Source organism: Poecilia reticulata, chromosome 22, assembly GCF_904066995.2.
Source record: "Poecilia reticulata chromosome 22, P_reticulata-male-v2, whole genome shotgun sequence".
Classification (NCBI taxonomy): domain Eukaryota; kingdom Metazoa; phylum Chordata; class Actinopteri; order Cyprinodontiformes; family Poeciliidae; genus Poecilia; species Poecilia reticulata.
Genome location: NC_088851.1, coordinates 17,497,926 through 17,525,906, shown reverse-complemented (window position 1 = coordinate 17,525,906; position 27,981 = coordinate 17,497,926). Strand labels below are relative to the sequence as shown.

The window sequence follows — 27,981 nt, the reverse complement described above, 5'->3', positions numbered from 1 at the left end:
TCTCAGTTGATTTTTCCATTCCTAAGGAGAACCATCGTTATTTCACTTCCTTTACAGGACCCCTTAATATCAAAATGCCACGCACTACATGTATGACCCAAATCCGATTCAGTCTTGAAGGCAGTTTCTGCATGACTTGACCCTAATACATTCTCCTGCTTTGAGGCTTGTTCTTGCTCCTGTATAAATTATTCAGGAATTAATAGTGGAGAAAAAGCGAGCAAGAAAGGATGCTTTACTTCAGAGACGATTGTATGTGTAGGACTTTGGCAGTCTGTTGTGTTTTTATCCACTTGGGAACATTGGACATACAAGAAGCTGTAAGTTATTTTAATGATGGAAGGAGGTTTGGCCAATCACATGCATCCGAAACATTTGACTCCGATGCCATCTGCCATCCCCTGACCCTGCCATCCTAGGGATAATGCATTCAAATGAACAGCAGCTTACTGGGTGAAAGCATCACCCTCTTGTTCTCATGTCACTCATGTTACGTGTGAAGAGGACACAGGGACGGAGATGGAAGGGCGGGAGAGGAGGACGAAAGGTATCCCAGGTGATGAGGTGCAGAAGAGCTCTCCTTTCCTCACTGTTACCGGAAACCGAAAATACACACACACACACGGACACACACACACACAAACAGAGCTATCAGTTCTTTTGCAGACCAATGAGGGAGTGGGAGGAGGGAAAGAAGGAGGGAAGTGATAAAGAGAGAGGGAGGTGGGAGGGTGTGTGTAGAAAGCCAGCAAGCTTGAGAGGGAGAGGAAAAGAAGAAAAGGAGGAGGAGGGATGGATGGAAGGAGCTTCATGATGGGGCCGTGATATTCTCTCCTCACGGACGCTGCCTTTTTCTCTACCATGGCTTTGTCCCAGCTTTGTGCAGCGTCCCCGGGAGGAACCGCCGGCGCACGGTGCAGCACTCAGCCAGGGAGCCGGAGATGAATCAGCCCCAACAAAGAGCCTTTGAGATGGCAACGTGTGCTTCTGCCTGGAGGGAGGAACGCATCAGGCTTTCCCAGGCAAGCGGCAGCCTGCAGCGCGCTCTGGCTTGAGAGCCAGTCCTTCCTCGTCGCTGTGTGTGTGAGTGAGGGAGAAAGAAGGATGGATCTGCTGTGTGTGTGCATATGAGTGTGGATGTAAGGGAGCAAGTGCATAATCGTGCTTCCAATCCCTCCTGGAGGAGTGAGGCTCTCTTCTTTGCTGGACAGCAAGGTAAGAAGAAATGAGTGATTTCCCTTTTTGTTCTCTGACAATTTATCCCCTCCGGAGAGCTGGTTACCCTGTCTCCCCACAACAAGGAGAGAGGGGGGTAAAGGTGGTAAGAGAGAGGAGGGGGAGGGAGAAAAAGGAAAATGAGGGTTAACGTCATTGAGAAGGAGCAAGCTTGTGCATGGATGGCATCGCTGAAGCATCAGCCGTGGTGGAGGGAGACGGAGGTGGAGAGGCTGTGAGAAGAATGTATCGCAGCCAGGTGCAGATGGGCATGGAGGGAAAAAAAGGAGGACGACTGAGGAGGTTGTTTGATGCACCCAGTGATGGATCTAAAAGAGGAGCCTTCACCTTCTGCTCACCCCTCCTCCTCAAAACCCCAACATCCTCTTTCTCCTTCTCCCTCTGCTCTCAGCCTCTAACTCAAGGAATTAGGATGTAGCACAGTGGGATGGATTTCTGAGGGTACCTGAACTTTACGGCTAAAGCTTCTCTAGAAAAATCGGTCACTTTCTGAAACCTGGAGCAAAAAAGGAAGCGGACGTGTTACATGTGTTCAGAACATTTAGAAAACCTGTTGTACAAGAGCTTACATAAACGTGGGAGGCAATGTTTGAACTTTGCTGTGTTCGAATGCAGACTGGAGAAACGAGCAGTTTTCAGTGCTGCAGAAAGTAGCGGAGTCTCTCTATCAGTGTCTTTATTAGATGCTAAGTGTTGAGCAGAAATCAATCTAAGGCTAAGATGTTTTAAAGAAGAGTATGGATTTTTAGTTTCAGTCCAGAGCTCCGAGACCCACACAGGCCACTCACTCTTCCTGACAGTCACAGCATCAAGTTAACTCTTGTACCTTCAAAAAAGTTCACACCGATGCTGGAACTTTTCATATTTTGTCTCATCACAATCACAAACTTCAGTGTATTGCAGTTTTACGTGATAGAATTGAAAGAAAGTGAAATGGAAACTAGTCATTAAAAAAAAAAAAAAAGAAATTTTTACAAATGCAAATCTGAAAAGTGTGGTTTGCAATTTTATTCACCATCCCTGAGTCAATATTTATTATTGTCAAAAATTTACTGCAAGCTTTCCACTGAATGAGGCATTTTTATATGTAGGCATCAAGCAAAATTGATGTGTAAGCAGGAAATCTTTTCACAGTTTACTTTTAATTCTTCCATAAAGATTAGATTTGTAGCATGCACAACTAAAATCCATCCTGCCATCCGACGACTGGGGATCTCTGCAGCTCCTCCAGAGCTACCATGAGCCTCATGGCTGCTTCTCTGATTAATGCTCCCCCTACCCAGTTTAAGAAGTTGGCCATGTTATGTTTTTTTCACTTTCACATGATCATGGTTCAGTAAGACGTCCCAAGCTTGAGATATTGTTTTGTATTCTTACTGTGCTTTAAGCCTCTATTGGGCCTATTTCCCACAGACCTGCCTGGTGTGTTTCGGTCTTCATGATGCTCTTTGTTCCCTACTGTTCTCTTAGGAATCCCAGAGGTCTTCAAAGAACAGTTGAATTTATACTGAAATTAAATTACAAAGAGCTGGACTATAGATATGAGTTAAATGTGTTTTACTTCAACTGGATTTAGGGTCCCCGACCCCACTAAGGGACAAGGGTGTATAGAAAATGGATGGATGGATGGATGGATGGATGGATTTAGGGTCATCATAAAAATAAATAAATTAATTTAAAAAATGCAGGAAAGAATGTAATGTTTTTATTCCACTTCATTCTTACACTTCACTTTGTGTTGGTTTAGTCCATAAAATCCCATTACAATGAAGGTTGTGGTCATAATGCGACGTAACAGTTCAAAGCACATAGCTCCTATTCAAGGCTATATATGCTGTAAAGGTTTATAACCCTGCCTGTCATCTTTGTACGCACAAACCTAGAAACATAAGGCAGGATTTTCTTTGTGACATAGAGATCAAATTGAGCGACTGGGTTTTGCCATCTCTGGTGATGATGAAACTTGAAGTAAAAGCTGTGCAGTTGTGTCTCAGGTGTCTCATTGATATGCAAGAAGGAGAAGGGGAAAGGGTAGAGGAGGAGACAAAGAAGGCCTGTTGCATGCCTGCACACAACTTTGCATCTGCCTCTGAGGGTGGTGTGAACCCTCCAGCATCCTCTGATTTTCTTGGCAGGGTTGCGTCACACTTCTCCTTTTGCTTTATTTTCCATGTGGCCCACAGTAAAAAAGACAGGCAAAGCAAACTGCTGTGCTTGAAGCGGGACACTGACATGACCGGAAGGGATAGCAAGAGGACTTGCAGCGCTTAAGATGTTTTCCAAAAATATTTCTGTCAGTTTCTTGACAAGGAGCACGAGCAGCCTAACATCACCACCGGTCATGATACAACTGGGATAAAAAAAAAAAAAAAGAATGCCGTTAGCCCAAATTAGTCCTGCATGATTTAACTTCCCTCTTTGCATTAAATTAGCACCCATGATGTTCAACAGAGGAGGGCAGCAGCCTTGGTGCAGATTGATGTCATAAAGCTTAAAAAAGTGCTCCGAGCTTCATCCCTTGGAGAGACTTGCTGAAGCCTTAGCTAAAAAAAAAAAAAAAAACATAAATCAAAGCTTTCAAAATCTCCTGCACGTACAGTAAAGCTTGCACCAAGTCCCAGTGCATCAATAAATTAGACCCCGGAGAGAAGAGTGGAGCTCGTGCTATTGGTCCGGAGTGATCATACATCTCTATCAACACAGCGTCAACCGTTCAAAACACGAGTAAGAGCCAAGAGCATCTTCAGTCAAAGAGTGCGGGTCTGTGCTGTGGTGTATATGTTATTACTTTACATGCAGAACTGATTTAGCAGTGTATTTTGTTTTGTAATTTGCCAGCATCCAAAGAAGATCTTACAAACACCCTGTGACACTAAAAGTGTTGCTGAGATGGGAGCTGCTGCTTTCACAGCCCATTTATGTCCACAATGTTCGCCGCAGAGAGCAGCAAACATGTTTTCTTGTCCATATCCTCATCTTGGGGAATCAGTCCCATTATGTCAGATGACAGAATGATGTATGCAGTCTGCGTGGATGCCTCTGTATTGTCCTGAAATCTCCCCCTTCCCCCGCACCCCCTCCCGTGGCCTGTTTACTGCAGAGGAGCTGATAAAAATGGTTATATCCTCGAAAGGAGGATATACACTGATCCAAAAGGAACATTTCATACAACTGGCTTTTTTCATTATGCCATTCCTCTTACTCTTGTCAATAGGAACAGAAAAACTGTGTGAGTTGCACAGAAATGTTGGAGTTTACAAAATTTTTCCAATCCTCAGGCTGTCATTTGTTAATTCGAAAAAATTAGTCATACAAGTCTAATTTGGGTCGTACACATTTTTTGTGACATTTATTTTTTATAAACTTTTTTCACAGGAGAAAAATAGACAAAAATGGGAAATATTTTGGGAGAAAAGCACACCTAAATCACTCCTACTCCAACTTCGCACCTTAGTATAAAGGCTTCTACACAGCTTCTACATGTGGAATCCTCGCGTCCTCCTCCTCCCCTCTCACCTCCAAGCATTATTGTGTTGTTTCAACCATAACAAGGGGGTTCCGACTCGTCCTACTTGCTTGGAAAGCCAACTTGAACTCCAGCCAAATATCACCAGAATTTCCCTCTTTTCCGTTTCATTTGACCTTTCTTATTTCTGCATGGTTTGTATGAGCAAACACAATAAAACTCACACTTTATTAACAAATTATAAGAGAACACAAATATTGGAGGGAGATGAAATCCAGTCATTCAGTCATTTGATAAAATTGGACGAGTCAAAGAAGCAGCCAGATCTATATCTGTGGAAAACACGATTTTACTTCCATTTGAGAGCCACATTTAAACTGAGCACTGTGTTCAGCTGTAAAGGTAATCATGAAAAGATGGGTTTTAGGGGTTCTTTGGTGTATTTTATGCAATATCTGCACAAAGATTACACAGGAGGATTTGCTTTTGTTTGTTTTTTCTTTGTCATTTGGTTGTGTACTGCTTGCCTTTTCTAATTTAAATTCCATAAACACGATTTGCTCTGTTTAAGAAAATGAGAATTACTCAAGAAGAGGTGAGCCTCTGGCCGCCATAAAGGGACAGATGATTAGCATGAACATCTTGTGGAGACATTAAATATTAAGCCAAATTTGTTCTTAGGAAAAATGAACATGCATTTATATGTAGATATATTCACTCAAAACCTGGTCAATGCTCCTTTGAGATACATTTCTGAATTAATGTGTTGTGGGATGGAGATGGTGAGTCTGAGGGTATCTTGAGGTGTTGGAGAAACCCAGGTGACTTTAATAACAGCTTTCCTCTCTTCTGCAGTTCATCTGGACTTCAGGTCAAGTCAGGTTTTTAGTCATTCAGCCAGAGGGATAAGATGGTTTTTAAATCAGGTATGAGTAGTATTTGCAGTATAGAGTGTTCTCAAGTCTTGCTAGCGCCTTTTTCTGCAATTCTTATTCCTCCCACTCAACTTTCCATTCACTAAATGTTCAGATGCAGAGCTTCGTGAACAGCCAGCCTCTTTAGCAGAGAGCTTCCATGATGCATCCTCCTTCTGGAGGGTGTAAATGGGTGTTTGATGGACAACAAACATCAAAGTTCAGCACCTAACCGAAATGCCTAGACCTGCTTTCCCCTGAGCCAAGCAAGTTAGAGAATGCATGCCATTCTCCAGCATTTCACATATTCCTCGCACTTTGTCATGCTCGACATGCAGCATCAGCCCACTAACATGAAATATAAATGGCGGCATCATGTTATTTTATGTCGCTGAATGGAGTGTATTTCATCACGAGCAGTCTGCCGTCCTTCAACAGTCATCCCATGTCTCTCTAGAGGAGACTTCAAAAAGAAATGAGACGTAAATCATAAAACAGTCCCATTGCCTTGTCCGGTCACGTCCTGCATTCTGTACCTTTTTATGTCCTCACATGAATCTGTGTGCATTAGAAAGCTCAAGAAAGAGATGACCATTGAAGACCTCCCTGCTCCCCCCACCCCCAATCCTCTCCTTTAGAGGCAGGCTTATTACACTCAAAGGGTAAAACGGTCATCTTAATGAAGGTGACAGAAGAGCCCTCCACACTGCATCACGCAGTCCAAAAACAGCAGTTCAGGACTTTTCCTGTGAAATCCTGTAGCTGCAACCCTCTGTGAGTCGCTATAGCAGCTGGATTGTTCTTATAGATGCATTTAGAGAAACAAAAAAGAGGATTACCTCATCTCCCACCGTCGCCCACCCTCACCTCACTATTTGACATGAATCCTGCGTGTCTGATGCTGGAGAGGATGGGGCAGGGGGGGCGGAGGGGCGATCAGTTCTAAAATTAGATCACTGAAAAACCAAACCAAAAATACCAAGCCCGCAAGCACAGGCACCTGCACATTCGCTGCATTTCTCTACACGCATGCCAGCATGAGGGAAAAAAAGCAGAAATCAGGGCAAATAGGGAGTGGGGAAAAAAAAAATCATTCAACTGAGCTGGGAGCACTAACGTTGAGCAAATCCAATATCTCTCTTATCTCTCAATCCCCTCCCACTCAACCACAACTCCCGCTCGGGGTGATTTGAACATGAGAGGAAAGCAAGTGTGCCCCCTGTTCTTTTGTCATGATGCAAACAGGAAGCATATGGATTGCATGGCTGACTTTCTGCATGGCATGAAAGGCCAAGCTGCTGTTCTGGATGAAGAAGCTCCATCCAGTCTCGGGTAAGGTTGTGACTGCATCCTCCTCTGAGCTCTGAGATTGGGATGGGATTAAGTAATGACACTCTGGAGAGGAGAATTGTCTGGCTGCATGTTTTCCCCATGATTTCAATAGGTTATGGTTTTTTTAAACACATTTTGTTTCATTAAGTTTTGCTCTCTTTTTTTTTATTTTTCAATGTTTATTACATCCTTCGACAATGAAACATACAGTGAAACCAATATTGACAATATCAGCACTGTAAAGAATACAACATTAAGTAATTATACAGAGAAGAACTTAGCTCTCTGTATAGGTAGGGATATTTTGGCCCTTCCAGTGTCTTAATATAATTCGTCTTGCTGTGGTGAGTGCTATTTTTAACCAGTGTTTTTTCAGTTTCTATTTGAACCTTGTAGTCTAAGAAATTAAGGAGTCCCAATGTAGGTGTCAGGAGTAAGTTTGAGTTAAGGATGCTGTTGATTTTTCCCATAACCTTCTGCCAATAAGAAGTTAGAATCAGACACGTGAGGAACATATGAAGCAAGTTTCCTGGACTTTGTTTACATCGCCAGCAAATATCAGAGCTACTTATCTTAGCTCTAAATAGTTTGACTGGTGTCCAATACAAACGATTCAGAATTTTGAACTGTATCAATTTGGAGCGCGCATCTCTCATGGGTTTCAACATTTGTTTGACTATTATACCCCACTGCTCCTCTGTGAACTTTTTGTTTAGTTCTGATTCCCATACCTTTTTAAGTCCTGTATTAATGTTGCAATTTTTCTCAATCAGGAAGTTATAGTAGATGTGACTTACTCGTCTTGGGAAGTTTTTCAGTTTATTTAACATATTGTATATTGGTGATTCCATGGGTATATTTCCCTCAAGTTTCTTTAATTTTGAGAGGCAGTCCTTTATTTGTAGGAACTTCCAGAAATCTTTATGGTGTAGATTGTATAATTCTTGAAGTTTTTGAAATGACAGTAAGTCACCATTTTGGAAGAAGCAGTTTATACTATCAATCCCTTTTGTATGCCAGCTCCTCCAAAAGATCGTTTTCCCCTCTATTTTTATTTTTGGGTTATTCCACACTGAGGCATTTCCTTGAATGAAGGGACAAGCATTTGCTTTTTTATGTAAGTGCTGCCAAACGTTTTTAGAGTGGATCATAATTGGATTGGATTTAACTCCATCATTTGGATGTTGTGATAGATAATCAAAAGCTTTGAATGGAGTAGTTACTTCACCTTCCAAGTTTACCCACATAGGACTACCATGGTTCTTTAACATAAGTGATCTTATTTGTGCATTTACTGTATAAAAGCTTCCTAATAAAGTTGCATATTAGGTAGTCGTAATCCTCCGTATTCTATTTTAGCTTGGAGTTTTATGGCAGACATTTTAGGCTTTTTTCCCTCCTAAATAAAGTTGTTTATCATTTTGTCCAGGGTCTTAAATAAAGAGTGTGGTATTTTAAGTGGCAGTAAAGTAAAAAGGTAATTTAATTTTGGTGTAATAATCATTTTAATGGCCTGGACTCTACCCCACAGCGATATTTGTAGTTTGTCCCACCCCTTTAAACACAAGTTTATCTTATTTATAACCGGTTCAAAGTTATCTAAAATAATATTTTCTAGGCCCGGGTTCAGCAATACGCCTAGGTATTTAAGTTTTTTGGTACCCACCGAAAATTCCACTTTTGTATGTGGCTTTTATAACAAAATTTTGATAGAGGCATTACTTCACATTTAGACCAGTTGATCTTGTAGCCGGATAATTCAGAATAATTATTGATCAAATCAAGTAAAGGAGGTAGAGATTCCTCAGGGTTCGACAGTAGAAGCAGTACATCATCTGCAAAAATCAACATTTTGTTGTCTAGTCCGCCCATGTTTTGCTTTTTTCAAGTAGAGTTGGAATCAAATGTTTGAATAAAAAGACATAACCCTTTTCACTCTGTATTTTCTCTCGTATGTCTTTTTTTTTTCCAGTACCTTCAGACCGTTTCATACAGTTCCTTACTTTTGACTTTAAAACTGTATGAAATGGGTCATATCTCTAACCATTATTCAGCATACTTTTCACAATAATTGCTTGAATTTTGGCCCATTCCTCCTGACAGAACTGCCGTACCCGAGTCAGATTTGTAAACAACCTCACTATAGCACACACTTTTCCAAGTCTGCCAAAATTATCTGTGGAACTGAAATTATGAATTTGTAATGGTGGCTTCAAATCTTTTGCTTTGTTTCATTAAAGCCTCTTTGAACATAATTTGTCGATATGCTTTGGCGCTTTGCTCATTTGAAAACATCCATTTGGGTCAAGCTTAAACTTCATGTCTGATTTCTTGAGATCTTGTCTCTTTTGTTTCCTCATTCTGTCATTTCCTCGTGATGGCAGCTATTTCTCATGGAGCAAAACACCCCACAACTTCACAGTTGCGATGGTATTTTCAGGGTTGTAAGCAAGGACGCAAGATGGTAATTTCCTCATCCCACAAGACATTTCTCTATTTCTCATTTTTCGTTTCAAAGTTTTGAATCCGAAAACAATCTGAAAACATAGCAACATTTTTGGAATGACCTCATCCTCTCTGGCTCTTCACATCCCTGACAGCAGCCAGCTGACTATTGCCTCTACACTTTGATTGCTCCAAGACAAGCCACTGAGGCATAGGGTCAAGTCCCAGCAGTTTTAGAGGAGATGTGACCAGAAAACCAGATCGTACTCTGTGTACATTTGCCCCTGTGCATACACATTACCCTGGAAATCAATAGGAAACTGTTATCAAGACCATCATGGGCTCAGCAGAGTCTGAGAGGTCATAATAAGGCTAGCTGCATGTGATTAAACCTTGTAAATCAATAAGTGCATCAACTTTTGGAGTGATTTTGCCCTGTTGGCAATAAATGTGTGTATGTGTGAGTCTGTTCCCTAGGTTGTTAGGTTTCTACTCACTTTTCAGAGATTAGACACTTTGATTGTGCCCGATTCGCTTCCAGTTTGAACTGATGATTACTTGGTGAGGGACCATAAAGCCCCCATCCCCCATTTGCTTCTGTGTCATCATTTTTGCTGGCAAGGAAAGACTTTGCGCTGCATTTCACTCTCAAGTAAATCATGATTGATCGGCTTTTAGGGCAATTCATGAATGTAAAACTGTAAATATCAGTTAGGTCAGTGCCAAAATCTGAACAGATATCTGCAGTGCTTATATCCACTCGTCATTGGTAATGTGCAGCTGTCGACTTGGAGATTCCAAACGGCAAAGTTTTATGGTCAAAGAGGCAAACAGTGAACTGTTTGCTCACAATCATTAAATTATGTTTGTCATGTTCATCACATATATACAGATGATGAATCTACGTAAATTTTAAGTAGATGGCTTGATGCTTTTTAGCAGATGAGATAAAGTAAGTTTCAGTTTTGCAGCTTGTTATTGTAAAAAGGGCCACAACTGTCTGTGGCTGCAGGATGCTTTCAGGGCTGCCTGTAATTTCAGTCCCAAATGTTCTCTCCCTACACCATAATGTCCCTGTCAGATAGGATTAGGGTCTTTCCCAGTGCCACGGTATGTACGCAAGGAGAGAGTGATACATTTATGCAACACTTAGCATATTAGTCGAGTGATTGAATTATCCTTGGAGAGGGACACATACTTCCAAGAACCCCCTTCCTGCACTGAGCTCATGTGACCGGTGGGCCTGACCTCATTGCGACGCGGCAGGCCGAGTGGCTCGGGTTAGTCACTGGCGCATCTCCTAACAGGCAGCGTTGATATCGTTTAGAGCCATGCTGGTCTCAGGGATGGAGGTGAAGGGAGGAAAGGCTGGCGAGCGTGATTGCCTGCTGGGTCACAGAGGGTTGCAAAACTCATTTTCTCAGCTCCCACCACTTCACAGTGCATGGTGGGAGATTATCAGATAAACTCAGGGCACCTTGAAGGCCTCTGTTTTTGCCACATTATTGCTGGTTAAATTCTACATGGACAAGTTTCTGTCTCCAGGTCATGTTGACACAAGGTTATTGTGCTGGAATGATTCCGTTTCGCAGGAGGGGTAGTTATTGTTATTGTTGACTTCTAAATATTTCATAGTTTGACGCAACGCTGATTGCAGGCAGAAGCGATTTAAAGTTAGATACTTCTGATGGCCTTTTGATGTTGACTTCAGTAAAGTCTGACGCATTCACCAGCAACATCAGGAGTCACAAAAGTAAACTAAAACCTCATAAACTTGAAACAAGTACTTGTACATTACATTACTTCTAGTCTACTGACTGGAAGTGAGCTATACTAGTGGAAACATGCGAAAAACTGGTCAGCATGGCTTTGACAGCTGTACACACAAGGAGTCTTCCATGGATTAATATCCATTATCATTTTTAATACCCCATCTTAAATAAGATTTGACAGTACTTCTGAGATCTTCTGTGAGGTGCAGGCAATCTTAAAGAAGGGCTTCGGACCTCTGAGCAACAGCTCTTTTCTTTTTTCCACTGTCCAGGTAGGATCATTGTCTCTGGTTCAGGAGGGGCTTAAGGGATGCAACAGTTGTATCCCATGACATGAATACATCTGTTTGTGTTGGCTGTTGAAGCACTGATGATGTCAGCTGCAATGCACAGCTTATGGGTCTCCCTCAAACTCTAGGAATTTGAGTTCTGCTTCAAAATCCTCTCGAAGCTGCTGTTGTCCATGTTGTCAGAGAATACTTTTTCTCACCATCTGTATGACTGGAGACATCACTGAGCTGCCAGATTCTTTTGCAATAACCTTTTATTGCTAATTCTTTTTTATTGCGATGCAACTGTCAGTGACGAGTAAATGCTGTACACATAAAATCTCTTGTTGTAGTGATCTTATTCATCTGTGTGGTTTGTTTTTTCTTCCTAACACTGAAGCTCATAACTTCATTGTCTGGACAGTATTTACTAGCCCCTTTAAGTTTATAGCTAAAATATTCAGAGAAAGCATAAACTGAAATCAAGAGAAAATGTTTCATAAGTATTGCTAAATCTGTTAAAGAAGGGATTTTTCCAGCTAATAGTCTGCAGAGGACATCTGCCTGCATCGCTGGCTGGGACATCCTCTACAGTATGATCTGCATAAGACAGCATTAATATTTACATAGGACTAAAGCATGAGTAATTATCTCCCTGTACAGCTTCGAAGCTTAGGAAATGTGTTGTAATGTAATTGAATTAGTTCCCTCCATTTAAAAATAAAATAAAGCTGAACACACAGCAAACCTGAGTTAGCTGCTCAGCGTGCTCATCCACAAATTAACTGACTACCTCGCCGCAATCAAGGGCAACACGAGCTACTAATTAGGATAGGATATGAAAGGCTTAAAGAGGAGTTTAAAGATATCCTTATATAGTATGATTGTATTTGTATAAGCATGTGTGTAAGAATGAGTTTGAGCTTGTGTGTTGCCTCCTTAATGCTCCGAAAGCCTGTGGGCACCGGCCAGCCCGGCCGCGTGTTCGTCTGCAAAAGGGCAGAGAGAATGAATAAGCCCTAATTGACCAGATATCCTTCATTAAACATGTGCTCACAAATTCATCCACTCTCCCTGGAGCTGTTTTCACTCTAAGAAGCTTGTGACAGCCTTTAAGGCAATGGGAATGTAGGACATTCACATGTCTCACATGCAAGACGTCCACAGGACAGAGGAGCAGAGGAGCCATTGGAATTACCTCCATGTGGTGGAGATTTTATTTGAATACACCTAAGCAGAAAACTGAGAATAAAGGGGAGTGGAAACATGTCTTCAACCACACAGGTTGGAGAGATTTGCTTATATTCAAAGGACAAGATTACAGTTATTTGATGGTGTGCCGCCTGCACACAGCTGAGTAGTTTCTTCACTACTTATTGCTTCTTTCTCTTCAGGGACACACTGAAGGAGGTAGGCTGCCTCTCTTTTGGACCTGAGGATGTTCCGCAAGAAGAAAAAGAAGAGGCCTGAGATATCAGCGCCGAAAAACTTCGAGCACCGTGTTCACACCTCTTTCGATGCCAAGAGGGGCTGCTTCGTGGGCCTGCCGACGCAATGGCAGAGCCTGATAGAAAACCTGCGGAGGCCCAGACCTATGGTGGACCCCTCTCGGATCACAGAGGTGGAACTGAGGCCAAAAAAGGTATGCCGCACCTTCACTTTCAGTAAAATTAATTTTAATCGACTTTTCACTGTTTTATCCGCACAAATGTTGCTCATTAAAAAGTTCTGTTGCTAGCTGCATCACTGCGGGAGAGTATTTTCTGCGCTGCAGAGCTATTCTGCTGTCTCAGACAATCCCATAATACTCTGATGACAACGTGGAATGACTGCTCCCCTTCCCTTGTTTTTTCTTCCTTCTCTATCACAAGGCTGCGCTAATGACCCTGCTGCGTACGCTGGCTGCACAATGTTGAAATCCTCATGGGGGAACACAAGATTTATTACCACATGCAGGCGATTAATAACAGTATAAGGTGCTTTCCCACAAACGTCATCAAATAAAGAAGGGATAAAAAGTGCAGGTACTGCAAATGGAAATGCCTGTGAGTGATCCAGTCTGCAAATCTCAGGATTTCTGTGCTTCACAAAGTGTTTGGGTTGATAGTTTTATGGGCCTCCTAAAAAATAAAAAGCACTGCGATGTGGCGGCGATTAGTGCTGTGCAACATGAGAACCACTGTGTCAGCGTTTGGATCGGACTTGTAGTTGTGTTTTTTTTTTTTTTACCTTCCTCACCGATATCTGTGCAAGACCCCTTCGAATGAGGAATCCTGTAAACAACACAAACCACAAATTAAAGTAGCTTTGTCTGCTTTCACCACAAAGCAGTACCTAAGGTGAAGGTAAAGAATCTTAGTCTCTTCAATAAGTTTGCACAATGTTCCATAAACTATTCTCGATTGTTCTCTAACACACCGCTGACAGAACGGCTGAATTTATACTGATATTCAAATACGCAGAGGTGGAATTTGTTCACTAATTAGGTAACTCATGAAGTCAGCTGGTTGCAGTTGAACAGTAGAACAGAGGTGGATACTGAACCTCTACACTTTCCTGACTTTCATTGGTGTAAGGAGATACAGTCATGTTCATAAAATTAGAGTTGATGTTCCAATGAGGCTTGTTCACAGATTAAAAGAATCTTTTGAAAATAACATCCGTTATGAAAGCACTAAATATGTGATTTCCTAATTGTAAAAGGTGTGTCTTTATCATATTTAAGTGGAAAATCATCATGACTAACAGCACAAAAGCTTGAAAACTCTGGTTTGTGTGTAATTAAACTAGTTGATGTGTTTCATTTAGTGAATTAAGATACTGAAATTACCTTTCGATAATACTTTTATTTCTTCAACATGACTCTAGGTAATTATGTGTCGTTCCCCTACATTATCCCAATTATGTGCTAGTTTATTATGATCTAGAACAAAATGAAACACATTGAGCTTTGGGTTAATAAAAATTTGACAGTTTTTTTTACAAAGCACTGTGATAAAGAAAATATTGCATAATATAGTTCATGTTTTTTCCCCATGTTTTAATAGTAAATATATATGAAAAAGTATAATAGCTCACCAAGGCAATTATCCCCAGCCTATGATAGAGATTCTACAAAAGGTGAGATGAGGACTAACCTCTACTCTACCCCCTCTGTGTGAATATAATAGCTTTGAGCCAGAGAAACTGGAGAGGCTGTTGACTGACTGTAGACTGAACATGACTCTGCTATGAGACTGACTATCAAGGCGCCATGCACACTGTATGCATGTTTCTGGCAAACCAGCTGATGTTTGCCTGATGATTTTATGTTGAGGCAAGTTTGGGCCCTTTGCAAGCCTACCAACTTATTCATACCTCTTTAAGAAGAATTAGAGCAGTAAGCTCTCATTTATCAAAACACAGTGCAATGCACAATAACTCTAGTTTGACTTTATTGAACTTATTGAACGTAGTGCATAACTCCTGTGCATAACTGAGGGTGAGGATGAAAATTATGTATGTTTCCCATATTTTCTTTACAACGCTAACACCCCTGAATAAAATTCAGTGCTATCAGTTTCTTTTTAGAAATCTCCTAATCAGTAAATATTTCTCAGTGTATTTAAATCACAGGATAAATCCAGCTCTTGTGGAGAAGTTTAAAGGTAAGGGAGGTTAAAACGATATCTGGTGAATCCATGATTTGAAAATGAAAAGTGCATGGCTCAGGGTGCTGATTTAAAGTGTGCAACCTGATTTTTATTAATACAAAATGTTGAAAACTGAATAATTTTTCTTACACTTCATAATTATGCACTACTTTGTACTGGTCTCTTCCCAAAATCCATTTATGTTTATATGTATTAATAGGACAATATGCAAAAACATAAAATAGGTCTGAATGCATTTTCTATATACCGGAGGAGCTGCTGTAAAATCTGTTTCTCTGCTTGTTATATTTGTCAGCAGACTGTCAAGAATAAACCACCAGGGAAAAGAACTAAAGTCACTGTCTTTGAAAAATGACAGAAATGTCCTTTACACATTCCCACGTCTAAATTTAACTTGCCTCAGAGCAATTATTATGCCACTTTTATCATCCCTTTTGCTCTGAAGTCTCTCGGTAATGTAATCATGTCGTGCAGATTGTGATGAAGATAACTACCTTTTCTCTTCCAGACCATTGTGCGCGGGAGCATGGTCGGTCACGGAGAATACATCTCTGCCATGATCAACGACATGAGCCGCCTGTCCGTGACCAGCTCCAACTCTTTGCGGAAGAGCAGCCCCTCGGCCAGGAAGAGGGCCCAGTCCCTGGGAAGGCTGGGAGAGGTAAACGAAGGGGATGGTTACCAGTATGAGGGCCTGACCCAGGACGACGAGGACGACATGGATGAAGGTCAGGATCACTGGAGGGACAAGGGCAGGAACATTCACAGTGAAACCAACACCCCCTACCTGGGAATGAAGAAGAGCATCACTCTGCAGCCCAATGGAATCTTGCCAAAAGCCAAATCGACCTATGAGGTCGGTGTCGGCTCAGTGGAGGGGCCCTCGCAGCCTCCTCCACCTCAGAACATCCCAGCACCGAGTCATGGACCATATCTGAGCGGAGAGCTGGGAAGTCCTCAGGAAAGGCTGATATGGAAAAGAGATTTCCAGCTTCCCAGAGGAATGCCACCAAATCAGAGACCTGTAGCATGTTTTTACAGCCCTGCTGTGGCTCTCCAGCAGCTCCACAGCGATCAAGGGAACATCGGACCGGAGCTCCGACCCAATCTACCCATGTACATGCACGCACAGAACAGCCCAGGGAGGCCATTCTCCTCCTATGACCTAAAAGTAAGCACATCTTTGCAAAGACTATAAATTATTCATTGATCACATAATTTATGCATATTTTTGATGCTGAGTATATATCAGAATATTATGCATGTATTAAGATGTTTTTCTTGAATTGAAAAAAGAGCCATTTTAATGGTTAATTTGTAGAACTTTCACCAGCTAGCTTATTCAGCCTGTGTATCAAATAATAACCACAAACAATATTTTTGTAGATATTTTCATTGACTGCTTTAAAAAAAAACAGCAAAAGAAAAAAAATTCAAATATCCCGTGTTTTTCTTTTTTTCTAAATGACTCATAAAGTCAAGTATGCATAATTTCTCAACTAAAAAGATAAGCACTCAGGAATCATCACAAATTTTCAAACTCTACCACTTTTTTCATGTATTTGCATTTGCATACAGACGATGAAGAGGTTGAGATCTCAGAAATGCCCATGTCAAAAACACCTGTGACTTAGCCCCTTTTACTAAATATGATTGTGACTTTGGGTATTTTATTGAGCCCAGTGTTAAGAAATTAAATGTGGGCTTAAGTGCTTGTGAGGTTGTAAATGCTGCCGTGTTCTCCTTGAGAGTCTTAAAGCCATATCGTAGCATCTTAACATGATTAATATCGGTGAAGTGGATGCAGAGTGAAAATGGCGGGCCTGATTTACATCCAGGTTTAAAGTGGACAGTGATTCCCCGGCAGGCGGCCAACACCCTTTCAGCTGCCTCTCTTCTCTTGTCATGCAGGCAGAGTCGTCGGTGAGATACCACTCCGGTTTCCTGCCGACCGGCACCAGCAGTCCTCTTGTAGGAGGCATTAGACCTCAACGTATGGTGCGCTCCTCGGCAAGCTACACATTAGGCTTGTCTCCCAATATGGGGCTGCGGCCTGGTGTACCAGACCCCTTCCTCAGGCACTCTGGATGCCCGAACCCCCCTTACCCCCGGCAGGACAGCCCATCTCAACCTCGACCTTCACCCACGGGCTCATTAGCCACCAGTCCTCCAGGAACCTGCTCCCCTGCTTTCAGACCGCCTCAGCATCCTGCACCTCGACCGCCCCCTGACCCTCCCAAGGTGACGCATGAACAGTTCAAAGCAGCCCTGCAGATGGTGGTGGATAAGGGCGACCCACGGACTTATCTGGAGAACTTTGTGAAGATCGGGGAGGGCTCCACAGGGGTGGTGTGTATCGCTACAGAAAAGCACACTGGAAGACAAGTTGCTGTGAAGATGATGGACCTGCGGCGGCAGCAGAGGAGGGAGCTGCTCTTTAATGAGGTACAGAGATCAAGATAGATCTCACAAGGGGATCTACATGTACAGGCATTGATACCTTAAATCTTTTCACATTTTGTCATGTTACAAACCAAATTTCAACAATTTCAACAAGTGTTTCTTACATGACAGACCCAAAGCGGCGCATAATTGTAAAGAGAAAAGGGAAGAATGGGATTTCAAAAATATTTTACCAATAAAAGTCTATTATTAAAATAGACCTAGTCTGAAACCAATATGTAAAGTCCAATGTAAGCAATTATCTTAAGAATTAGTATATAGAGCCTATATACTACTTGTACACAGAGCACACCATAAGTGTCAGGGATAAAGTTGCTGAGAAGTTATAGGCGTTATAGATTATATGCCAAGCTTCAAACATCTAACAGAGCACTGTCCTTAATCTGAAAATGGAAGTATGGCATAAGTGCAAGCCTATGAGACAAGGCTTGTTTACCTAATCTGAGAGACTAAGCAAGGAAAACATTAACCACAAAAGCAGCCAGCAGGGCCATAGTAACACTGGAGGGTCAACTGAGGCCTACATTTACTTGACTGAACTTTTATGCTGACAGACATGCAGGGTGTAATATGTGGAGGAAAACTAAGGCTGCACCATGCAGCAGTAGTTACAATGCTTTTTCTTCAGCAGGAACTGGGAAGCTTGTCAAAGTTAACAAACTAATGACAGAGCTAAAGACAGAGCTAATTCCACAAGAAAATCTACTAGGAGTTTCAAAAGTCTTGAGCTATGACAAGGAAAAAGCTTGCAGCCAATGGTTTTAATCAAAGCATATATATTCATTCTTCACTGATCATCTCCATCCAATCTGACTGACCTCTATTTAGACCAAAGGGTGCAAAGTTAGTAGAAACATACTCAAAAAGACATGGCAATGAAAGGTAGTTCTAGAAAAACAGGAGCAAGATAACATAAAAAAATTCTGATAAAATATTCTGAGGTTTGTATTGCAACATGACAAACTGTGACAAAGTTCAAAGCACTAAGATGCATGGCACTGTATTTTATATTCACAGGAAACCACAATGGGGCTCTCCTTATGAATTTCTCTAAAGCATCGTCATTTTTGTAATGCTTAAAAATTATTTTTGATCAATGGTCCTTTTGACTTACCACTGCCTAAAGTTTTTCTCTGAACCTGTTACTTCACTTATGTTTGGTTAAGTCTGTAGATTTACTCAAATAAGGAAAGTCAGCAAGTGGAGGACATGAAACAGTAATAGGCTATTAATATAAAAAACATTTGTCATTTGAGAGATAGGGAAATCAGATCGGGCAAAGAGCCTGCAGCATTTTTGAAGTTGACCACTTTCATTGAACTATTTCATTCATGTACCCCAAACCATTTACTGGACTAACTCAGAATTGCTGGGCACCAAGGTCTTTATGCCACAAAAATAAAAGCGAACATAATGGTTTGTAGCTTTATGACATATATTTTCGCTGCAGGTGGTGATCATGAGGGACTATCAGCACAAGAACGTGGTGGAGATGTTCAAGTCTGCCCTCGTGGAAGAGGAGCTGTGGGTCATCATGGAGTACCTGCAAGGAGGAGCCCTGACCAACATCGTGTCTGAAACCAGGTACAAAAAAAAAGCAGCAAAACTTTGGGTTCCGCTTTACAACTCATAGTCAGTGACATGAACAGCCACAAGGGGGCGGTGTAGTATCAACTGAAGAGTGATCGGTGTTCATCCAAACAGCATGTCTACTGCCTTTCAGTGCCTTTCTCCCTCTGGAGAAAAAAAAAAGACAGTAAAGCATTTGTAATTTTTGAATACTACCTTCAGTCTGTTCTAGGTAGACATTTGAGACATCTGTTACTCCTTTTATATTATAACACCCACACACCAGGAAATTAAATTGTGAAAGTTAATGTGTTTTGAGCAGTAGTCTTTCTTTTTCTCATTTCAGGTGATGAACCCTGGATTAGTTCAGTTTAATAAGGACATGCGTTGTTTTTTTTTCCTTCAGTTCACATGACATAAAATCTGACACCAGATTGAGTAGGTGTAGGAGTAGGAGTAGGCAGAGCAATTAAAAAGAAGAGTGTGTTTTTTTTCTTCATTTGCTACACATTAGCAGAATGAAGTATAATACTTTGTTGTCGTTGGATAAGAAGCTTGTATCTTCTGGGTTCCTGACTTCCTCATATCTTGCTACATGAAGAGGTTTTGCAAACATATTCACACTCTTAACAATTTCACTCCAATCACAACCCCAAACATGGATGTATTTTATATTTTTATTGGGAGATTGTGGTGCGTGATTGTGTTGTGAAGGCAAAATGACAGTTTTTAACTTTTCTTTTTTACAAAAAAGAATCAGAAAAATGTGATGTGGATTTGTAATTAAAGCTTTAGTTATTTTAGAGTGTGTCTCTGTACTATACCTCAGGTTCAATTAGATTTTATGGAGGGTATATTTCAGTATCAGTTTTTTGTCTTGCCACAGATTTTGAGTTGATTTTAGGCCTTGACTTAGGCTTTTGATGTATCCTCTTCTGTATACTTGAAACCTTGTCCTACTTGAAGTTGAACTAGCTTCCCATCGACTTTCACTATCCCCCCTGTCCATTTGGAAGACAAGAGCCTCTCAGGATGATGCTGCCACCACCATGTTTCTCTGGTGTATCAAGGGTGATGTCCACTTGTGTTTCACCTTCTATAGCTGGTCCCTTGTGGCTGACAATTGTTCACTTTTCTCTTCATGTCAGTTCAGGTGAATGACCATGCTCAAGAAACTCTTCTCATTTTCAGACAATTGTGCAGAACTCAGAAAATTATAAAGCTTCGGAAACTGCTTCATAATCTAACCCTGCTTTAATATCCCCCATAACTTTATCTTATCTTATGTATATCTTAGTCTTTATGATCCTGCTTGTTCCCTAGTGCTCTCTAACAAACTACTGAGGCCTTCACAGAACAGCTGCATTAGAATTGACTATGCCCCATTTATTCAGGGCTATCATAGTAAAGAGGACTAAAATGAAATTATAAATACTTTAGGGCTTTTTGTTTCCATAAAAAAATATTTAAAAACATATTTTATTCCCGTTTGACTTTATGTGATACACATGTTGGTCCATCACCCAAAATTCCAGCTAAATACATACAATTTTGGATCAAATGTGCAAAACGTCCAGGTGCACAAATACTATCGCAGACTCTGGAAATGTTTATGTTGCCCTTGTGAAATATCCAAGCCAGACTATATCCGATGAGGAAGAAGCATGTTCATTCGTCATTCTGCTTGTGTGGGAGTTGTTTTTCTGAACCTTGCACCTTTTATCGTTGCTTTTAACGCACAGTGATTCATAAATTTTCAGCTCTCTCGGGCTGTTGTAGCCGGTAATGGGAACGCGTGAAATGCCCATGTAAAGTCAGCCTCGATGTGTGTAAAACTTGTCGTCCTGCAGACTGAGTGAGGAGCAGATTGCCACAGTGTGTGAAGCTGTTCTGCAAGCCCTGGCTTATCTCCATTCACAGGGCGTCATTCACAGAGACATCAAGAGTGACTCGATCCTACTCACGTTAGATGGACGGGTATGACACATACTCATCCCCACCTCCCGCCTGTCCCCTTCCTTTTGATTTCTCGGTTTTGTAAATGTGTAATTTTGTTGGGCTCTCCCCAGGTGAAGCTGTCAGACTTCGGTTTCTGTGCCCAGATCAGTAAGGACATCCCTAAGAGGAAGTCTCTAGTAGGGACGCCTTATTGGATGGCTCCTGAGGTCATATCCAAATCACCATATGGCACAGAGGTGAGGAGAAAACCACTGACGATGAATCTGTGCTGTCAGAGCTTTTACACTATTCGCTTTTGCGCCCACCAGGTTGATGTGTGGTCGATGGGTATCATGGTAGTGGAGATGGTGGACGGAGAGCCCCCATACTTCAGTGAAACGCCTGTAGCAGCAATGAAGAGGCTTAGAGACGAGCCGGCTCCAACCGTTCGAAATGTCAGCCAGGTATTTGAAGAGGTTGTTGTTTACTTAAAGATTAATACTTCAGATACACAGGTACAGATGATACATTTAAAACCAGTCCTACTTTCTTTATGCTTTACGTCTTTTCTTTTAAATGAATCTTGATCCGATTTTTTCCAGGCTTTCTGAATTTTAGCACATTTTTCATTCAGTCTCCAGTTTGGTAGACATCAGAGATGATTCAAAATATTTGCAAATGACAATAAACCTTCATTAATCTTTCCATTTAAGAAAAATACAAGTGAATGTGTGTGTATATACACACACACACACACGCACACACACACACATTATATATATATATATATATATATATATATATATATATATATATATATATATATATATATATATATATATATATATATATATATATACATATATATATATATATATTGCCCTAGTAAAATGTGGATGCCTTTGTGTGCATCCACACAAAGGCATCCATATATATATATATATATATATATATATATATATATATATATATATATATATATATATATATATATATATATATATATATATATATATATATATATATGCAGAAGGAATATTCTCTCTGGTCAGTTTCATTGGCCCAAATGCAAAGCACAATATTTGGTGGACAATGATCTGCACATATTCTTTAATGTGCCATGGTGGTGGCAGCATTGTGCTGCAGGATGCTTTTCCTCAGCAAGGACAGGGGGGGAACAAATAGTTCAGAGTTGATTGATGTTGGAAGAAAACCTGCTAGATCTTCCAACAAACCTGAGACCTGGATCAAGGTTCCCCATTTAGCAGGACAATAATCCTTAACATTCAGTTGGAGATAAAACACCGGACTCCCAGGGCTAATGTGCTGCATATTTTACATGTCATATCTCCAACAACAGCATGCCATCATATTCTGGTAGAGTAATTTTCTTTTTCTATCCAATCCAGATCTCTCCAGTTCTCAAAGACTTCTTGGATCGCATGTTGACCCGTGACCCTCTGGAGCGGGCTAGTGCCACCGACTTGCTGGAGCACCCCTTCCTGCTGCAGAGCGGCTCACCTCAGTGCCTGGTCCCGTTGGTGGAACAGTATCGGAAACGCATGTCTCGCTGCTGACCCATTCAGCTCAAAGTCCCCAAATGGGCCAACTTCAGCCTGCCCTGTACTGTACGCCTCCAGAAGAGGACTAGCATCAGGACCCAGCTTTCCTTACGGGGCCGACGATCCCCCCAGAAGCAGACCCAGGCAGCATTCTGCTGCCGCCGTCATGGTGGCCACATAGTTTGTCAAACGCGGCATGGTCTCGGGCATGTGAGAAGCACTTTAGGAGCGAGCTAAAGGCAGCATGCAAGTCCTCACCTCTCAACTCAATTGGCTTCCTGCAACTTTCGGTGTGGATTAACACGCTATGCAGCCTGATGCACTGACAGCCGAAATCTGTCTTTCACACATGTTCCAAATAAGTGGTACTCTAAAATCCCTTTGTGGTGTTTTTAGTGGGCATTAATGCAAGCTGTGCAAACTCATTAGGCTCAAACCACAGTGGCTCATTGTGACAGGATAAAGGCACCTCTGCACATCCATTCTGTTGAGGAAATTGGACAACGATACACTCTTTGCATGGCCAAATGGAGGCACACCTGGCCTGATGTGAATGCTTGAATACGTACCGGGGATGAGAAAGACAATTATCCTATATTAGCATAATAAATGGGTAAATAAAAGCCCAGCTGCTACTATTGGACTACTGGGGGGGAAAAAACCCAGCGCCACTCTCCTCTTCTACTCCACTTTTACATATTTATTTATTTCTAAAAAAAAGGTGTTGTTTGTTGTTTGTATGATGTGAAATTGCAAATATGGTTACATAATTAATAAATATGGACTCAGACACATTAACAATGTAAATAGAAATCCTGAATATTAGGGTCTTTACCACTGATAAGTTTGAATCTTACTTTTATTTCATAAAACATGAGTGTAGTGTATGTATGCGTGAAGGAGCAGGTGTGTGTTACGCAACGTCATTGTTGATACAACCCTCTTTGTACTGTGACAAAAAAAGAAAAGCCACAAGATGTGTGCAGTGATCCTGAATACGATGTGTGTGTGCGTGGGCGTGTGGGCGTGCGTGTGTGCGTGCGTGGGGGTGTGCGTGCGCATGTGTGTGTGAATATGAGGGACTGTTTTTGCATTTGTTTGCCTATACAAAGCACACAGGCCTGGCATGTAGTGCTGCAGGACACCCTCCTGCCCAGAAAACACTTTGCACATAGTCTTTGTAATCCCACACGGATACACTAGTTTCATGTATTTCTATTCCTGTGTGGCAAAGAGAGCAATGCATTTTAATTTTGTATAAATCAATAAATGACGCGTACTGAACCATAAATGCAACTCGATTTATTCTTTTTTGTACGAGAAGAAAAATACAAGTGAATGGGACAAAAGTACAAGAGTTTACAGTTTTATTGGGCATATCGCCATGTTTTCACAGTCACAAAATCTTCTAAAGCAAAATACAGTTTTTTTGCAATTAGGTTCATGTGATATGAATCCAAAAAGAAAAAAAATCACAGCATAAAATCTATATAGTGTAGCATAAAATGTGTTGTAAATGAGTAATCAGCATTAAAGTTTTTTATACTCCAATAGAAATCTTGCAAAAACAACTGGCAACAAAACAGTATATATTTTCTTAAGAAGAAACATAAGCTGTCAAAGAATTGAGACTGTCAGGTTTAAAGTGCAATAAAAAAACAACAACAAAAACAGCACAACCAGGCTCTTCTGTTTGTTGGAAATTGTCCTTTATCTAATCGAGGGTAGACTGAGACGAGTAGCTTTCAAACTCACACTTCACAGCGCTGATGCTGTCGACGCTCGGCTGGCTGTTGACCTGCTGGTGTGTGTGTGACAGAGGGTAGGTTTCAGAGCGGGACATCCGACCTCTTCTGTTCGAGGAGCCGGACGAACAGTCGATCACCATCCTCATAAACTCTGGAGCGGTGAAGCGACGCAGCAGTCTGGTCCCCAGGCCCACGAACCCCGGGGCGCGGCCCGGGATCCTCTCCGTCTCCATCTCCTCTCTTGGGAAAAGGAATTTGTTGTGTCTGGAAACTGAGCCGAGGCTTCCCCTCTTCTGTTGCCCTCTTCGGCTGAACGGGGCCATGTCGCTAGCTTCCTCGGTTTGGGGTTTGACTTTCTCCTGGAGTGCTTTCCCAGACTGAGTCTTGCTTTTTAAAAGAGGTTTTGGAAATGAAGCGATTTGGCTGCCATCATTTGTCAGGGCCCCGGGTTTCCCTTGACAGTCGGTCTTGTCTATTAGGCATTGGTCATCCTGTAGTGAGGCTCTCTTTAATTTGCTGGCTGGCAACCTCATGTCACGCACATCACCCTGATAGGACTGCTTTCTGCTGCTCAGAAGGTCCAGGTTAAATGACTTTGCCTTTCCCCAGAGCGGAAAACTCTCCTGTTTTTGCTCTGGAAACCGAATGTCTTGGCCGACGTCTTTCTGGCTCGGCTCACCAACAGAGTTCATTTTTGACCCCTTCAGCTCTCTAAGCTGGCAGTTTTGCAGCTGTTTGGCTGTGAAGAGAATGCTGTGATCCTCCTCAGCCTGGCTTTTCTCTATCTGAGGAGGCAGAGCCCAGCTGTTTTGATGATTGTCCTCTTGAGACTGACTCCTGGGACACCTGAAACGGTTCCATGGTCCACCGCTTTCTCCTATTTTTGTCTGTCTCTGAAACACATCTGGCAGTTGCTCTTCATCCGCTGATTGCTTGGAAAACTTCTCAAGAACATGCCTGGGGAGCCTATTGGGCAGCCGACGTTCTACTTCAACAGCCGTCACCACATCAACAAGTGGATCGTCTTTGCAAGCGCTCTTTCTGCAAGGAAAATTTAAAATCTGGACGCATTGGTTGTGCCCAAAAAAGTTGGCAATCTCTTTAGCCGAGTGACCAGCACTGTTGGTCCGGTCTAGTCTCAGTCCCAGTCTTTTGAAAGCTCTCACCAGGAACTCTAGGACCTGGCTGTGCCCAGAAAAGGCAGCGTACATGAGGGCACTGTTTCCCCAGGAATCAGAGACATCCGGGTCGGCATTGAACTGCACCAGAAGTTTGACGACGTCCAAGTGGCCCATCTCGCAGGCGTGGCTCAGAGCTGTGCGGCCGTCCTCATCTTGACAGTTGACATTTGCCCCTTTCTCCAGCAGCAGCCGTGTGAACTTGGTTCTGGTCCCGGGGTCTTGCAGACACACAGCGTACATGAGTGGCGTGCGACTGTTCTCAGTCTTAGAGTTGATTATGCGCCCATCCAAGGCGTCCAGGATGAAACGTGCGAGGTGGACTTTACCGCCGTGCATTGCATCCAGGAAGGTTTTGGTGCCAGAGCCCTGGCGCAGATCTTTTGGCCTCATCATCTTTCACGCACTTGTGGAGACGAGTCGACAAACGAAGAAGAGGAAAGTGTGGCGACTTGTCCAACGCCTCTCTGTGATGGCAGCGTGCATTCACCACAGAGTAAGAGTCAGAGTGGAGCTGCCGGTGTTTTTATACCTCCCTCTCCACATGCCCTCCCAACGTTTCCTTGGCAACAAACGTCTGAGGACCATTATGCAGTGGCAGCATCCATTCAGCCCGAGCACTCTCTGCCTGGAGAGAAATATATGCTATTTGAACAGAATAATTACTCAAGGAGAAAAACATGCCCAGTGTTTTTCATGTCAAGTTTGTAAAATAAAAGTATCTCTTTGATTTTTGTTTGAAGCAAATAACCTTCCAAGGACCTGATATTTGTGTTCATAAAAAAAAAACTAAATTTCAAAGATTAAAAGTGATAAGAAACAGCCTTGTGTTTGTGTCTGCAGTTCACTTCAGCTGCAAATCAAATTATGCTCTTCTCTTGCGCTCTGAGTTTTTCAAGGTTCCATGATGGCAACATTGCCTGAAGGATGTTTTTCTTTCCATTCATTTTGTCGTGGTACAGAGATGCAGCAATGAAGCAACAATAAAAAAGGCAATGAAAACTTTTCAGGCAAGCAAGAATCGAAAATGGGGATCAAAAGACTCTTTCTCTTCAATGTCGCTTTTGTATGAGGATTTTTGTTATCTGCTAAAACATTGGCAGCATTTGTCAAATATTTTAGTTTTGCGTTTATCTTGAAACAATCGTCTTATTGCCTCTTTAATCTTTGATGTCTCTGTGTAGAGTCAGTCACAACTACTAGCAGCAATGGTTAACATGTGCAAAAAGTCTGAACAGCAAATTGCACTACAGGAGCTATTGCTAAGTTTGGCTGACTGGCAGTACACAGCAACAGGTGGGGGAGGAAAGCGGCACTGAAGTTTTCCATGCTCTTATACAGTCAGAGAAAACTTTGGTCGCTCCAAGACTTTCTCTGACATCTCCATAGGAACCGTGTGATTAGATCAAATGTTTTGGGTTAAGGTGTCAGGTTGGCCAAGTCACAGCATCTGCACTAAGACTTTGACACTAGATTTGAAACTGGAAGTTCACAGATGACAGATGCTCTTTATCAAATCTGAGCTCCAGTTATTTTGCAAAGAATCATAGGTAAAAAGCTGGTAAAGAAGATCTGCAGCTGCAACTGCAGTGAAAGGTATAAGATATTGACTCGTGATTAAGATAAATAAAAATGCTCACAGCACTTTTTCAAACTGAAAAAATAAATGATTGTATCATTTCCTTCCATTTCACAGTCGTGTGCTACTTTGTGTTAACATGTTATATGTTTCTTAAAGTTTATAGTTGTCTTGTGGTAAAATGTGAATAATCTTCCACCATAATGAAGACCTTTGTAAGCCACTGTACTAGTTTTGCTGATTATCTTAATCTTGCACCTCTGCACACAAGGACTTGCCTTTCATCCAAATGACAACCTGTTTAAGTGAACTCATAGTCCCTGAGGTGATCTTGCGTTAATGAGAATGCGTCACATTACTGTCAGAAAAAGCTCACAAATGATGTGCATTTATTTTTTCAACTGTCTCACTTCATGCGCTAAATACTTTCCAGTTAGTTAGCTGCTGTTTTAAACCTTTCTTTTCTCTTGTTGATTTCTAAAAGTTCGGTCAGTCGCAGATGATCTCCTTCGCCCAAGAGTTAAAATGTTGAAGACTTTGGTTGCTGTGGAAATCACATTTGACAAATGTGTCAACGTATTAACAGACAGGCAAATTTATATCAGTGAGATGGTGATGATGACATAACCTTCTCTCTGCCTCCTACACAGGGGGTCTCACTGGAACATGTTGCTCATTTCCCCACATTATTCTGATGGCACCATTAAAACCCTCCAAGGCTCTTCCAGGAGAATTACAAATGAAAAGCTGCAGCATCACCATTACCAACAGCAGCCAGGCTGTAAAACTGAGCATACATTTAATGATGCCCAGAGCTTGACGAAGCAAAACAGAGACTTCTTATCAGGCGTTCACAC

General features: G+C 41.7%; 2 protein-coding genes across 2 annotated transcripts; one reads left to right on the top strand and one right to left on the bottom strand.

The window, feature by feature from the left end:
* Positions 1-695: 695 nt before the first annotated feature.
* Positions 696-23,910, top strand: pak6 (p21 (RAC1) activated kinase 6). The gene is made up of 9 exons (XM_008399466.3): positions 696-1,215; positions 12,829-13,076; positions 15,596-16,258; positions 16,999-17,532; positions 19,001-19,134; positions 20,970-21,096; positions 21,189-21,314; positions 21,387-21,521; positions 22,467-23,910. Exons 2-9 carry the CDS (start codon positions 12,873-12,875, stop codon positions 22,632-22,634), a joined length of 2,091 nt encoding a protein of 696 aa, XP_008397688.1. The 5' UTR covers positions 696-1,215; positions 12,829-12,872; the 3' UTR covers positions 22,635-23,910.
* Positions 23,911-24,221: 311 nt separating this feature from the next.
* On the bottom strand, positions 24,222-26,062 carry ankrd63 (ankyrin repeat domain 63). Its single transcript, XM_008399465.3, has one exon. The coding sequence runs from the start codon at positions 25,939-25,941 to the stop codon at positions 24,334-24,336; it is 1,608 nt and encodes a 535-aa protein (XP_008397687.2). The 5' UTR covers positions 25,942-26,062; the 3' UTR covers positions 24,222-24,333.
* Positions 26,063-27,981: the final 1,919 nt, after the last annotated feature.